General features: G+C 37.9%; 1 protein-coding gene across 1 annotated transcript in view; it reads right to left on the bottom strand.

Annotated features, from left to right (window-relative positions):
• Positions 1–2,119: 2,119 nt before the first annotated feature.
• Positions 2,120–13,863, bottom strand: part of LOC103276602 (Golgi-associated PDZ and coiled-coil motif-containing protein) — a 69,748-nt gene continuing 58,004 nt past the window's right edge. The window contains exon 11 of the mRNA XM_021706974.1: positions 2,120–5,164. Coding sequence (XP_021562649.1) covers positions 5,034–5,164 — 131 coding nt within the window. The 3' untranslated portion in view covers positions 2,120–5,033. The remainder of the gene's footprint in view (positions 5,165–13,863) is intronic.

The following is a 13,863-nucleotide window of genomic DNA, read 5'->3' as shown; positions in this document are numbered from 1 at the left end:
GCAAGGACATCCATCCAGATGCACCCATGGCATATTTCGAATTTCTAGGTTTTGCCCATCAGGGTTCTTTCACAAAATAGGCAGGACTCAGTTGAACATTCAGGTTTCTGGAACTCTGCAAACTTAACAGTTAGATATTCAGCCCGAAGCTCAGCTGTTTCACTCCTTCCACTGCAGGATGTAAGGCCTTCTTGGATGCCCCTTCCCTCCATTCTGTGGGTCACCAATACAGCCTAGCAGTAACTCTCCAACTTAGCTGATCCTGTAGACGTTGTTCTCCCTAGTTTTAAGAAGCCTGAATCACTGAACCTCCTGGAGAATTCACCTCCATGGGGAGTTTCCCAAATTGCCACCTATGCCTGGGGTCTCCAAAACTGCTCTCAAGTTGAGTGACTTGGTAGGAGAAGCTACAGGACTAAGCATAGAGTTGTATTCACAACTATGATTTATTACAGAGAACAAAGCAAACTCAGCAAAGGGAAAAGGCTTGAGCCAGAGAAAATCAAGGCACAAGCTCCAAGAGTCTTCTCCCAGTCAAGTCACACAGGATGTGCTTGATTCCTCTGGCAATGATGTACAAAAAACGTGTTGCCCACCAGGGACACTTGCCTGATTAAGCTTGGGAGTCCAGGTTTTAGGGGGAGTCAGACATATAGATACCCTCTGCTTAACATGCACCAAAATTCCAGATTCCCAAAGAAATGTAGGTGTTCAATATACATCCTATTGTGTGAACAAACATTTCAGGCACAGTAAACCACCCTCATCAACTAGGGAATAGAGGAAATACTCCTGAGATCCAAGTTGCTGGACACTTGCCAAGTTCCAACCTTGAAAGCAGGACTAAGAACAACAGCTTCAGCCCTGCTGTGTTAACTCCTTTCTTCAAACCACCTGTGAAATATTTAGCAACTGAACCATGATGTTGTACCAAGGACTATATGTCACTGTTTTTATCCTTTGGGTGGGAGTTGAGGAAGGTCTTAGCCCCCTTATTACCTGTTTCCTCAGATCACATTCCTGGTTCACTTGTGTTAACCTAGGTACTCTAAGAAGCAGACACCAACACCAAAAAAGGTGTGCAACAGATTTATTAGGAGCAATGCCAGTGAGAAAAAACAGGTAGGGAGTAGGGATTGGTGGGAGGCAGCCAAATCACAAGGCAGGTATGACCCCAAGCAAAGGGTGAAAGGAACTTAAACGGCAATGTTATCCTAAGGAAGTTTTGCCTGACCATCTGGGAGTCCTCCAGCTAACTTGGAGAAGTCAACACATAATATCCCAGTCATTGGCTGGCAGCAGCGTGGAGAAGTGTAGCCTCAGCATGCACACAAGGGCAGATTTCAGAGTGCAGCAGCTGGACCTTCAGTAAGAAATGTTTCCTCCTGCAGGGGAACTGAGAGATGCATTCTTGTGGCTGCCACCACAGTGGTTTTGGCTCTCAAAATCCACCTAAAAAAGGTTTATTATTGAACAAATACTTTGTACCAACAGTGCAAGGTGATTTGCAATACTTTTAAGGGTTTTTTTTTTTTTTGAGGTTACAGTTATAAAATCACCTAAAATAAAACACTGACTCACAATGAAAATATAAGTTACCATTAGAGTTTCATAAATTGAACAATATTTTATGAGGATGAATTCTGGGGAAGACTTTTTTTCAAATTACTTGGTGAACTGAGAGCTTAAATCAACACTCAGGAAACAGATATGTATTAGCACTAAATCAAGGTTAGTCAATGACAAGAAGTATTTCTAAATGTTCATAATTCAAGTCACTTTCTGAAACACGATTTATATTAATTTACAAGTGTTATCTAAAATTATTTTACATATAATTTGGAAAATTCTACACTATATATTCTTAGATGTTAAAATGTTTTGCAACAATATCCTCTGAAATAGCATCTAATAGGATTGATTTTCTAATTTTTATCAGAGTTCTATTTATAGATATCATTGACTGTCAATATTTGTAACACAAAACTAAGACAAGTCCTTTGCATGGGCTTTATGACACATGCTGGTACAAATAATAGACGATACTAGAAATAAATAATAAACTAATGTGAAAGAAACAAAAAATGTTTATTTTTTTAAAAAATGAGATCAATATAACTTTAATGTAGAAGATGCCATCTTTATTTACAGACTAATAAAAAAATATTAAACTCAACTAGATATAATACATTTGTCATAAATGCTATAGAATAGATTTGAGGCTGACCATAAATGGAAGACTAAAGAGGTGGAATAGTGGATTACCTAATAAAGATGTCAAAAATGTGTAGTTTACATACGAATCAATACTACAGTTTTTTGTTTCTAAGCATGAAAACAAAATAAGTCCACTGTGGTAGGGAAAAAAACAAAACAGCACCATGGACAACCTGTACTAACTTTTATAACTATTCAGTTATAATCACCAAGACAGACAAAATTTCATCTTTTTTAAATCTATTTCAATAGTCCCATAACTCAAGTGCTGATTTTTCATCATATTCATAACAGAGATAATGTACTGCAGAGGAGAATTTTAGAGGTTAAGTGTAAATATCTATACTCACACACACATAATCCTCAGGTTCTACTTAAAAGCTCTTCTCAGCTATTCTGTTTGTGTATGCATGTGTGTATTTTTCTCTTTCTTTCCCTTTTTCATTATAATGGCTTCGTAATAGTTTCCCTCTAATCAGTTTGGTTTTGTCTTAGAAGCTTCAGTGTTATATACGTGTTTTCTTCCTATAAATGTGAAAATATTAAAACAGGTTCTCATTCAGTCCTTTAGAAAAGTCTGTAATTTTTAGTTCATCTCCAAGATCATGTATTCATTCTAAAATGAACTCTTACCTAGTTACTAATATCCAACAGGAAGCTCACAGTAGTATGTGAGCAACAGTGCTTAGGCTTGCAAACCACGGTGAAGCAGGAATGAAAAGAACACTGACCTGTGGAATTTTAAACTACTCAGAAAACTTTTCATTTTGTTTATTAACCCTTGAAAGGAATTTATATCATAACTATCTCACATAATCCTTCAAATTACACGGCAACCTCACAAAAATTCCAATTCAAGGTTCGAAAAAATTCTTTATACAATTATTAGGTAGTTCTCTAAAAGCAAAGGGTTACAGCTTACATTTCCTAAAGTAATGGTAGAGAAAGGTTATTCTCTGAAAAAAATGAATGATGGTCATTCCATCCCAGGTTCTGTTTTAAGAATAGCATGATTTCATGTCACAGCAGAAAGTTTTCAGAAAGATCTGCTATAAGTGGATTTTTTTAAACTAAATAAATACAATGGCTAAAATTCAGTTTGCAGATTTCATGTCATGCATGGGGGTATGTGTTTGGCATAGGAAAATGCATATGAAAAAACAATTTTTTACTTTTAAGAGGCTTATCCTGTCAAGAGCAAACAATAACATATAACTTGCTCATTCATTTGTACAATTAAATACTAGCTTTTACTTGGAGGCAATGTTATGCTATAAAGTATTTTAATATCAGTAACAACTACACTATGGAGTGTACTTCTATTACAAATCAACATGGTGATATACAGATGATCAAACTCACCCAAAACAAACCACAAGCGAACAGCTAAAACATTAAATTTATAAACAGCAAAATCACAAAATAAAGTATATACATTTTATAGATTTACCTTTGAACAAATATATAGTGCGTCTAGGAAAGACAAAAAAATGTGTTTTATCACATAACATCTGAATACTAGAAATTAAGATACTGATAATATATTAAAAGCCTCATAGGCTTTCTCCCACTTAATGGTCCCTTAAATGTATATCCTTTAAAACAGTGATCTTAGCAAAACTATCACCTCTTTAAATGCAATGTGTTGACTTTGCCCAGCAGAAACAACAGCCTGCTGAACAGTAAATAATAAGAGAGGAGGTATTCCATGCTTCATTCTGAGACAAGAAAACGCGAAGTCATAGAGTTTACAAATAAAAAATTCTTTAGTCAAACATACACTGACATGAAAACCCAATCAGAACAATTACTGTATCAAATGTGTTCACCTCATCTTGCCCACCTTTGCCCCCGGCTTTTCATAAGATTTGGGCAAATCAGCTACTCAGAGAGAAAGTTGCTGTTTGAATGCACTGTATTGCATGACTTAATAATAAATGTGAGTTTAACTACCAGAAAAATGTACCTTTAGGTGCCAGGACTATTATAGCAAGATAAACTTTATGAACAACTCAAAATATATGGAACTGTCTTTGTGGATCCCAGAAAGAAAACATCTGAGCTAAACATTAATGAGTAAATGCTCCAATGCAATGCACACAGATCAACATCATGGAGAACAGATATTTTATACTCATCTGCATTTAGCAACCAAAAAAGTAAAATGTATAGTAAATTTTCAGAAACTATTTCTAGCACAGCACTGATTGATAAATGATTGTTTAAATAAAACTATTTTGTATGCACTGAATAAAGCTGAAAGGCAAACTCAATCACTAGTAATGGATTCAGATGCACAATAAAAAATTTTTTTAAGTCTAAAAACATTCTTTCAGTTAGAAAAAAATTAAGTCAAGCCTACACTTTGGCAATTCATTTAGTCAAGTTCTGTTCTCTGAAATACCACAGTTAACATTCTGGAATATGCAATATGAATCCACTTACTCTCTGCATTTGAATACTATATTTTATGAAATTCCAGTCAGCACTGTCATTCTACTAAATGGAAGAGGAGCCAAATGAAACAGTGGTGTTCCATGTGGCACTTAAAAGTCTGTGATGTCCCTTTGAAAAACACATGCTTTGGTGCTTACAGTTTCAAGAAAATGAAATTGCTTTACATGCGATCGCTAACAGTATACCACAGAAAACGGGGTTTTATGCATTCAGAATTGTTCACATGAAGCCCTGAGGTACCTGCCTTTCATTTAGGCAGCCAACAGCCTCCCTTGTCCTATAGTCTTCGTCACCATCTTCCCTAGTGCCTCAAATTCAGAACAGTCTGATTAATCATTGTGTCTAGAGAGACAGTCAATTCAATAAGATTTTTTGTGATACAGACTGTGCAGATCATCTAATTTTGAAGCACTGTCATCTAGTGGAGCTTCACTCGAAGTTCCCAGGTCTCCATTTTCATGTGCGTCAGTTGCTGCCTTCTTATTAAATCCTAAAAGAAAGGAAAGGAGAAAAAGTATATAACTTTCGACCTAAAAAAAAATACTCAGCTTTATAATTTTGGTGTGCTAAAAAACAAAGGAAAGTCTACTATAATTAATGGTAGCAATGAGGCAACATAACAAAGACTTAGATGAATCCAGTTACCAATTCCTAACAAGGGGATTTCTCCTTCCTATGGCAGATATCAAATATTATGCCCATTTAAAAATATCTATTGGGCTTATTTAAAAATTGTATTAAATTTCCTATCAAGTTTTCCATAAAATTAGAATTAATGCACATGTTGGTGAAATTCAGTTAATTCTAATTATACAAATATCTGTTGAACTGTGAATTATATTTTTATTTTATATTTTGGTTTGCATATTATTTTATTCAATGTCTTTTTACTGAGGCACACTCTAGTTGATTAGTAAAAGTCTAGTTTGTTGGCAAGACAACGACTAGCTAAAGTTTAAAGCTACTTTTGGTTGATCTTCAAAATAGATAATAAACTAGTGTATAAACAGGTATTGACTACATCATCTTTTTGTTGAGTATTGACACACCAATTGATATATTTTTGTGAGTTAAAGACAGTTAAAAGTGATGTATCGTATGAGCATACATTTTTGGTTATTTGAGTCACGTTTTAAATGTCTGCAATTTGCATAGGTGACAGAGAAGAGAAGCCTTCTAGCCTCAACTGCAAAAAATATGAGGAAACATATTTAAATAGTTTGGTGAAAGACAATGAAACCATATAGAGAGCAGTCCAAGGGTTTGACATATTTTTGCCCCAACAGTTTTGTTGAGGATGCATGGCAAAACAATCTTAGCTCCCAGTTTTCCTTATGTAGACAATTCATAACGCACATGTTTACCAAAAGGGCACTAGTCCATCAGTTCATCATAAAACTCTACACCAGAAATTCAACATGTTGGTCTCAGGCCTTCATGCTCTTAATAAGCACTGAGGACTCCAGAGCTTTTTTTATGTAGATTATAGTACTGATGTTTACCATATTAGTAATTAAAATTGAGAAACCTAAAAAAAATTAATTTGTTTAAATGGCAATAATAAATTCACCCAATAAATGTTAACATAAATAGCACCTAAGTTTAAAAAGAAATAACTCGATATTTTCCAAGCAAAAACATTGTAGTCAGAAGAGTAACATTATTTTACAATTTTACAAATCTCCTTAATGACTTTATAGAAGACATCTGCAGATCTTTGTCTCTGCTTCTACCTCTGCTAATCTGTTACAAGGGGTATAAAGAAAGCGTCACTTCACAAAGATATGTATGGGAAAGGAACCAAAATTTTACAACGTGGAATTTGAAACCTGATTTATCAATGAACTTTTCACACTGTTATATTAAAATCCATTTGCCTATCTTGCATTTTGAATGGATCTTTCACCCTTGTGAAATTTTGTAACGTCATGTACTGGTCATTTGAAAAATACTGGATCACTAAATTATGTAGCAATTCTAATCAAATTCCTGATCAAAATCCCAAAAGTTTATGCCATAAAAGATAAGACAGTCAAGTGGGACTACAGCAAACTAAAAAGCTTCTGCAAAGCAAAAGAAACCATCAAGAGAGCAGGGCGACAGCCCACAGAATGGGAAAAAATATTTGTCAACTGTATATCTGACAAAGATCTATATCCAGGACTTATAAGGCACTCAAATGTGCCAAAAGGACAAAAACCCACTCCATTAAAAAGTGGGAAAAAACATGAATAGATATTTTTCGAAAGGAGACATATAAACAGCCAACAGATACATGAAAAAATGCTCAGCTTCACTAATCATCAGAGAAATGCAAACCAAAAACCACACTGAGAAACGACATTGAGAAACCACCTAACACCAGTAAGGATAGCTATCATCAATAAAAAAACAACAGACGCTGGAGTGGGTGCAGAGAAAAGGGACTGCTTCTACACTGTTGTTGAAAGTGCAAACTAGTTCAACCTCTATGGAAAAGAGTGGGGGGATTTTGAAAAGAACTAGAAATTGACATTCCATATGACGCAGCAACCCCCCCCAACAAAGGAATATACCTGGAGGAACACAAATTATTCTATAAAAAAGGCATCTGCATATGCATGTCCATTGCTGCTCTATTCACAATAGCAAAAACATAGAACCAACCCTGCTGTTCATCAAAAGTAGACTGGATAAAGAAAATGTAGTACATATATACAACGGAGTATTACACAGCCATAAAGAAGGATGAAATTATGGACTTCTCAGCAACTTGGAGGGATGTAGTATCCATCATACTCAGTGATCTATACAGAAACAGAGAACCACATATTCTCACTTATAAGTGCGTCGTGAACATTTATCACAGTACTAGAAGAAAGGAAATAGCAGTAGAGGGATGTTGCCAGGGGTGGGAAAGAGAGAGGGGCAAGTAACCACACGAAGGGTACTGGATCCTAAACCAGGTGAAGTGAGGTCCAGGTAGAGGTTCCAACTTCACCTGTTTGTAAACCACTCATGTACAGAATCCTGACTTGTAACCCACATCTTTGTAATAAAGTAAAAGAAAAAAAGAAAGAAAGAAAACAAAAAACAGGAAAAAATGGCTGCCAAATACTCTAAATAACTATAATCTGTCAGTCATTCTTTCAAGTAAAAACTGTCTTCCACAAAAAAAAAAAAATGACTAACTCAACTACTAGTTTAACCGCTTTACTTTCCTTGAGACCAGCATCTTTGCTCCGTATGCACAACAGGCACTTTATGCATACTTATCATCTCATCATCATATAGAAAATTTTAAAAGACACATACTCAAAGGCCAATATTTAATAAAATTAACAGTATTTACAATTTTATCAAGAATTTTTTTTTTTTTGAGTTGGAGTCTTACTCTGTTGCCCAGACTGGAGTGCAGTGGCCACTCCCAGCCACCACAGCCTCGACCTGCTGGGCTCCGGCGATCCTTCAGCCTCAGCCTTCCAAGTAGCCGGAATTACAGGCATGCGCTACCATGCCCGGCTGATTTTTTGATTTATTGTAGAGATGAGGTCTTGCCTGCCCAGGCAGGTCTCGAACCCACGGGCTCAGGCAATCCACTCACCTCAGCCTCCCAAAGGTGCGGGATTACAGGCTGAGCCACCAAGCCCGGCTAAGAATATTTTTAAGTAAAACTGGTATCATCATCTTCTTTTTTTTACTATTAGTTGATGGCAAGGAAGAAAAAAAATGACTGACACTTGGACACCACTGCCTTGGTCTGTGCTAAGCAACAGGCAATTTTACCCCAACTGCTTTTGTCCAGTGCAAATATCAACACACACACAAAGACACATGATGTCTAGTATTATGAAAAGACTTGACCTCATGGCCTCTACTGAAAGATCTCAAGGATCTGCAGAGATTCACAATCATAATTTGAGAACGACTGCTCTACATAAAACGTACGTACGTAAAGGAGAGCAAAAGAAGTCAACCAAAGATTCTCAAGATAATACTATCTGATCCGATTTCCAGCAAGACGGCGACGGAACAGATCAGACTGCGAGAGTTTCCACAGAAGCGAGTGTCCCCAGAGACTCTCCGTGTGAATGGGTGCGTGCCGGTGGGTGTGTGCAAGTATGTCTGAGGGGAGACTCGGGCTCACGCACCAGGGTCCTCCTCCAGGGGTGACTGCAGCTCCCCACCGCCCTGAGAGTGGAGCCCCAGCCCCAGCCCACAGGGTTGTCTGCTGTTCTCGGGGCTCTCCCGAGAAGCGGCGGCAGAAGCAGCTGATCCTCACCACCGAGCGATGGCATCACGTGTGACGGCAGAGTGGTGAGGTCCCCAGGATCTGCGGAGAGGGCAGCGGAAAGCCGGAAGGAGCCCTGCTGTTGGAGCCATTTTCTCCATCCTGGACCAGGCAAAGACCTGCACTGCCCCGCCCAGCTCCACACCACCTAGAGGTTATCTCCTGGTCAAACTCAGAAAGACAGATGCCCCTCCCCCATGCTGGCACAGGTACAGACACTAGGATCCCATCGTGCTGGGAGATGTGACAGCGGCGGCAGCAAGCTGGGTGAGTCCAGACCTGATCCACCCTCCTCCCACAGTAGTCCTGGGGCATCCGACCCATGCTGAGAACAACCCTATCAGCCTGCGCTGAGAGCGGAGGGGAGGAGCTGGAGATCAGAGCTGAAAGGAAGTTGAAGTTACAGGAACAACCTCAGATGGGGTTTTGCTTTTTGGGGGTTTGTTTGTGAGTTTCTTTGTTTTTTTGGGTTTTTTTGCTTTTTTTTATGTTTGTTTTTTGTTTTAGTTTTTTCTCTTCCTTTTCCATTTTTGATTCCATTTTCATATGTGCTTTGTTTCTGTTATTTTAATGCTATTTTTTTGACTTCCTGTTTGTGTATGGGTATTTTTAAGGGAGAGAACATCAATGGGGGGTTTTTGGCACTTAGTGTGTTTGTATGATTGTCTATATGTTTTCATATTTTTTTATCTTTTCTGTTTGTGTCTCTTTTCATTTGTTAGTGGATACGCCAGTCTGTTTTCTCTTTTCTTCTTCTAGCTCTCAACCTTACTCACATCCTCCTCCTTCCTTTTTCCATTCTTTTCCTTACTCTTAACTCATGTTGCTATAGCCCCCCACTGTATGGACAGATTGTAAGGGGGTGAGAAGTGGGTTCAAGGGGGCCCACAGACCTGTCAGCGGATACTGGGATCTGCAGATAGTTTCCGAACACAGCTCCCCCCTCAATTAAATCTCACAACTACAAAAAGTACAGACCTCCACTCACAGTCCAGCTTCAGAACTGAACAAAGTCAGAGGATCCACTTAAGGAAGAATAGGAGATTGAGAAAACAGAACTACCCCATCCCTAAACAACAGAATTAAAGGGTTAAAAAAAGGGGGAGGAAAATCTACACAAATGAAGAAAAACCAAAGGAAGAATATGGGTCTCACACAGACCCCTGGGAAGCCAACCACTGAGAATACAGACTTCACAATGCAAACAATGAAGAGCCCCCAGAATGACTGGACTCAAACCACAAACCTAGATATTAAGATATTAATAGAATAAATAGAAATGAGAAGAGACAAGAGGAAAGAATGAAGGAGTTGACAACTGAGATAACAGCAATAAATAATACAGTGAATTAAATAAATAACAAACTGATAAGCATGGAAAGCATTAACCAAGCAAAAGAAAGAATTTCAAAGCTTGAGGACCAAAATATGGAACTAACCCAAACTGTTAAAAACATAGAAAAGAAGATTAAGAAGACAGAACAAAACCTTCAAGAGATGAGCAATTATTTCAAGAGACTGAACCTAAGATGAATTGGAATCCCTGAGGCAGACAGAGAGACAGACACCAACCTGGGACAAATATTCCATGAAATCATCCAAGAAAACTTCCCCAGTGATGCAACCATTCAAACACAAGAGACTCAGAGAACCCCTACAAGACAACAAATAAGAAGACCAATTCCTATGCATACTATAATTCATCTAACACAAAATAGGTATTAAAAAAATCCTAAAGGTAGCAAGAGAGAAAAATCAGACTACCTACCTGGGAAGACCAATTAGAACAGCAGCAGACTTATCTACAGAAACACTTCAGGTTAGGAGAGCTTGGAACTCAATCTTTAAAGTTCTCAAAGATAAACAATTTCAATAAAAAATTACCTACGCAGCTAAGCTTCATTAGTGGTAGAGAATTAAAATCCTTCCCAGGCATTCAATTCCTAAGATTTTACACTGCCTCCAACCCAGCTCTATAAGAAATACTTAAAGTATTAAACAAAGAAGAAAGGAAAAAAAAGAATGGCACTACCCTTCACAAGAATGCAGGAAAGATTGAAAAAACACATGAATCAACCCCAAAATCAAAAGAAAGACAACAAAGAAACAATAGTAGCAACAAGATACTCTTTAAGAATCTCATGGCAGGGATAAACTATCACATCTTAATAATTAGCCTGAATGTGAATGGACTAAATGCACCACTAAAAAGACAAAGAATGGCAAAATGGATAAAATATCAAGAGGCAACAATATAATATCTCAAGAGACTCATCTCACCAGAAAGGACACTCACAGACTCAAAATAAGAAGATGGGAAACAAAGTTTCAGGTGAGCGGAACACAAAGGAAAGCAAGAATCATGATCTTAATATCAGACAAAACACTCTTTAAGCTAACAAAAATTTATAAAGATACGGAAGGTCACTACATCATGATAAAAAGTTCAATCCATCAACAATAAATATCCATCCTAAACATATATGCACCCAACATAGGAGCACCAACTTTCATAAAGCAGTTTCTAGGTAAACGTAAAAAAAATATTGACTCTAACACTATCATAGCTGGGGACTTAAATACCCTACTCACAACCCTAGACAGATCAAGACAAAAAAATCAGCAAGGAGTTCAGAAACCTCAACACGATGCTTGACCAAATGGATATATAATTGAATACCTAAAGGACATGCCACCCAACAACTATGAAATATACATTCTACTCATCACCAAATGGAATGTACTCTAAGACCAACCACATCCTTGGCCATAAATCAAGCATAAATACATTCCATAAGGCTGAAATGCTGCCATGCACCTTCTCAGACCACAGTGGAATAAAAATAAATATCAACTCCAACAAAGTTCCCCCCAAACCCACAAAGACATGTACACTAAAATAACAAGATGCTAAAACAACTCCTGGGTCAACATGGAAATCAAAACAGAGATTAAAAGATACCTGGAAACAAATTAAAATGAAGAAACATCTTTCTAAAACCCTTGGAATGCCATGAAAACAGTACTAAGAGGGGAATTAATATCTCTATGAACACACATGAAGAAAATGGAAAGACCACAAGTTAACAGCCTAAGAAATCACCTAAGATAGCTGGAAAAGTAACACCATTAAAACCCTAACTTCAGTAGGTGAATCTAGATCACTAAAATAAAGGCCCAAATTCAGGACAAGCAAGACAAAAATATAATATAAAAAATTAACAAAACAAAAGCTGGTTCTTTGATAGGATAAACAAGATTGACGAACCGCTAGCTAGACTGACCAAGAAAAAGAGAGAAAAGCCTGTTCTAAACACTATCAGAAATGCAAAAGATCAAGTCACAACTGACCCACAAAGAAATACAAAAGATTATCAGAGACTACTAGGTACACTTGTATGGAAACAAACTTGAAAACCTAAATGAAATAGAGAACTTTCTGACATCATACAACCTCTCCAGGTTGAAACAAGAAGAAATCAAGACCCTAAATAGACCAATAACAATCCAGGAAATTTGACTATGTCATAAGAAAAATACCTACAAAAAAGCACTGGAACAGATGGCTTTCCGGCAGAATTCAACAAAACATACAAGGAGGAACTGATGCCAATCCTATTGAAAGTATTCCAGGCAATTGAGAAAGACGGAACTCTCCCAAAATCATTTTATGAAGTTAACATCACATTGATACCCAAGCCAGGTAAAGATCCAAAAAAGAAAGACAACTACAGGCCAATATCCTTGATGAATGTGAGATGCTAAAATTCTCAACAAGATCCTTTCAAACTGGATCCAACAACACATCTCAAAAGTCATCCACCATGACCAAGTAGGCTTCATCCCTGGGATGCAGGGCTGGTTCAGCATTCACAAGACCATAAATGTAATTAAATACATCAACAGATATAAAAACAAAAAACACATGATTATATCATCAGACATGGAAAAAGCCTTTGATAAAAACCAGCACCCCTTCTTGATTAAAAACAACAGATGCTGGAGTAGATGTAGGGAAAAGGGAACACTTCTACACTCTTGGTGGGAGTGTATATTAACACAATCTCTATGGAAAAGAGTTTGGCAATTCCTAAAAGATCTAAAAATTGACCTTCCATATGACCCCAGAGTCCCCCTACTGGGAGTATACCTGGAGGTACTCAAATCATTCTATGAGAAAGATACCTGCACATGCATGTTTACTGCAGTATTATTCATAATAACAAAAAGCCAGGCTCGGTGGCTCAGCCTGTAATCCTGCGCCTTTGTGAGGCTGAGGTGAGTGGATAGCCTGAGCCCGCGGGTTCGAGACCCACCTGGGCAGCGAGACCTCATCTCTACAATAACTCAAAAAATCAGCCAGGCGTGGTAGCACATGCCTGTAATTCCAGCTACTCGGAAGGCTGAGGCGGAAGGATCGCCGGAGCCCAGCAGGTCGAGGCTGCGGTGGCCGGGAGCGGCCACTGCAGTCCAGTTTGGGTGGCAGAGTGAGACTCCAACTCAAAAAAAAAAAAAACAAAAAAAACATAATAACAAAAACATGGAACCAACCATGCTGCCCATCCAAAAAGGACTGGATAAAAAAAAAATGTGGTACATATACACGATGGAATATTACACAGCCATAAAGAAGGACACAAGTGTGAACATCAAAGCAACTGGGATGGACTTAGAATCTATAATACTGAGTGATCTATCACAGAAACAAAGAACTGAGTATTACATAGAATTATCACTCATAAGCGAACTTTGAACAATTATCATAATACTGTAAGAAAAGGATTGGCGCCGGGCTCGGTGGCTCAGCCTGTAATCCCGCTCTTTGGAAGGCTGAGGTGAGTGGATGGCCTGAGCCCGCGGGTTCGAGACCCACCTGGGCAACTTGGCGAGATCTCATCTCTACAATAAATCAAAAATCA

The sequence above is a fragment of the Carlito syrichta genome, unplaced genomic scaffold (genome assembly GCF_000164805.1).
Source record: "Carlito syrichta isolate Samal-C Ts95f unplaced genomic scaffold, Tarsius_syrichta-2.0.1 Scaffold316270, whole genome shotgun sequence".
In the NCBI taxonomy this organism is placed as follows: Eukaryota; Metazoa; Chordata; class Mammalia; order Primates; family Tarsiidae; genus Carlito; species Carlito syrichta.
Note: the sequence above shows the minus strand (reverse complement) of the source record. Positions and strands in the feature narration are given on the sequence as shown.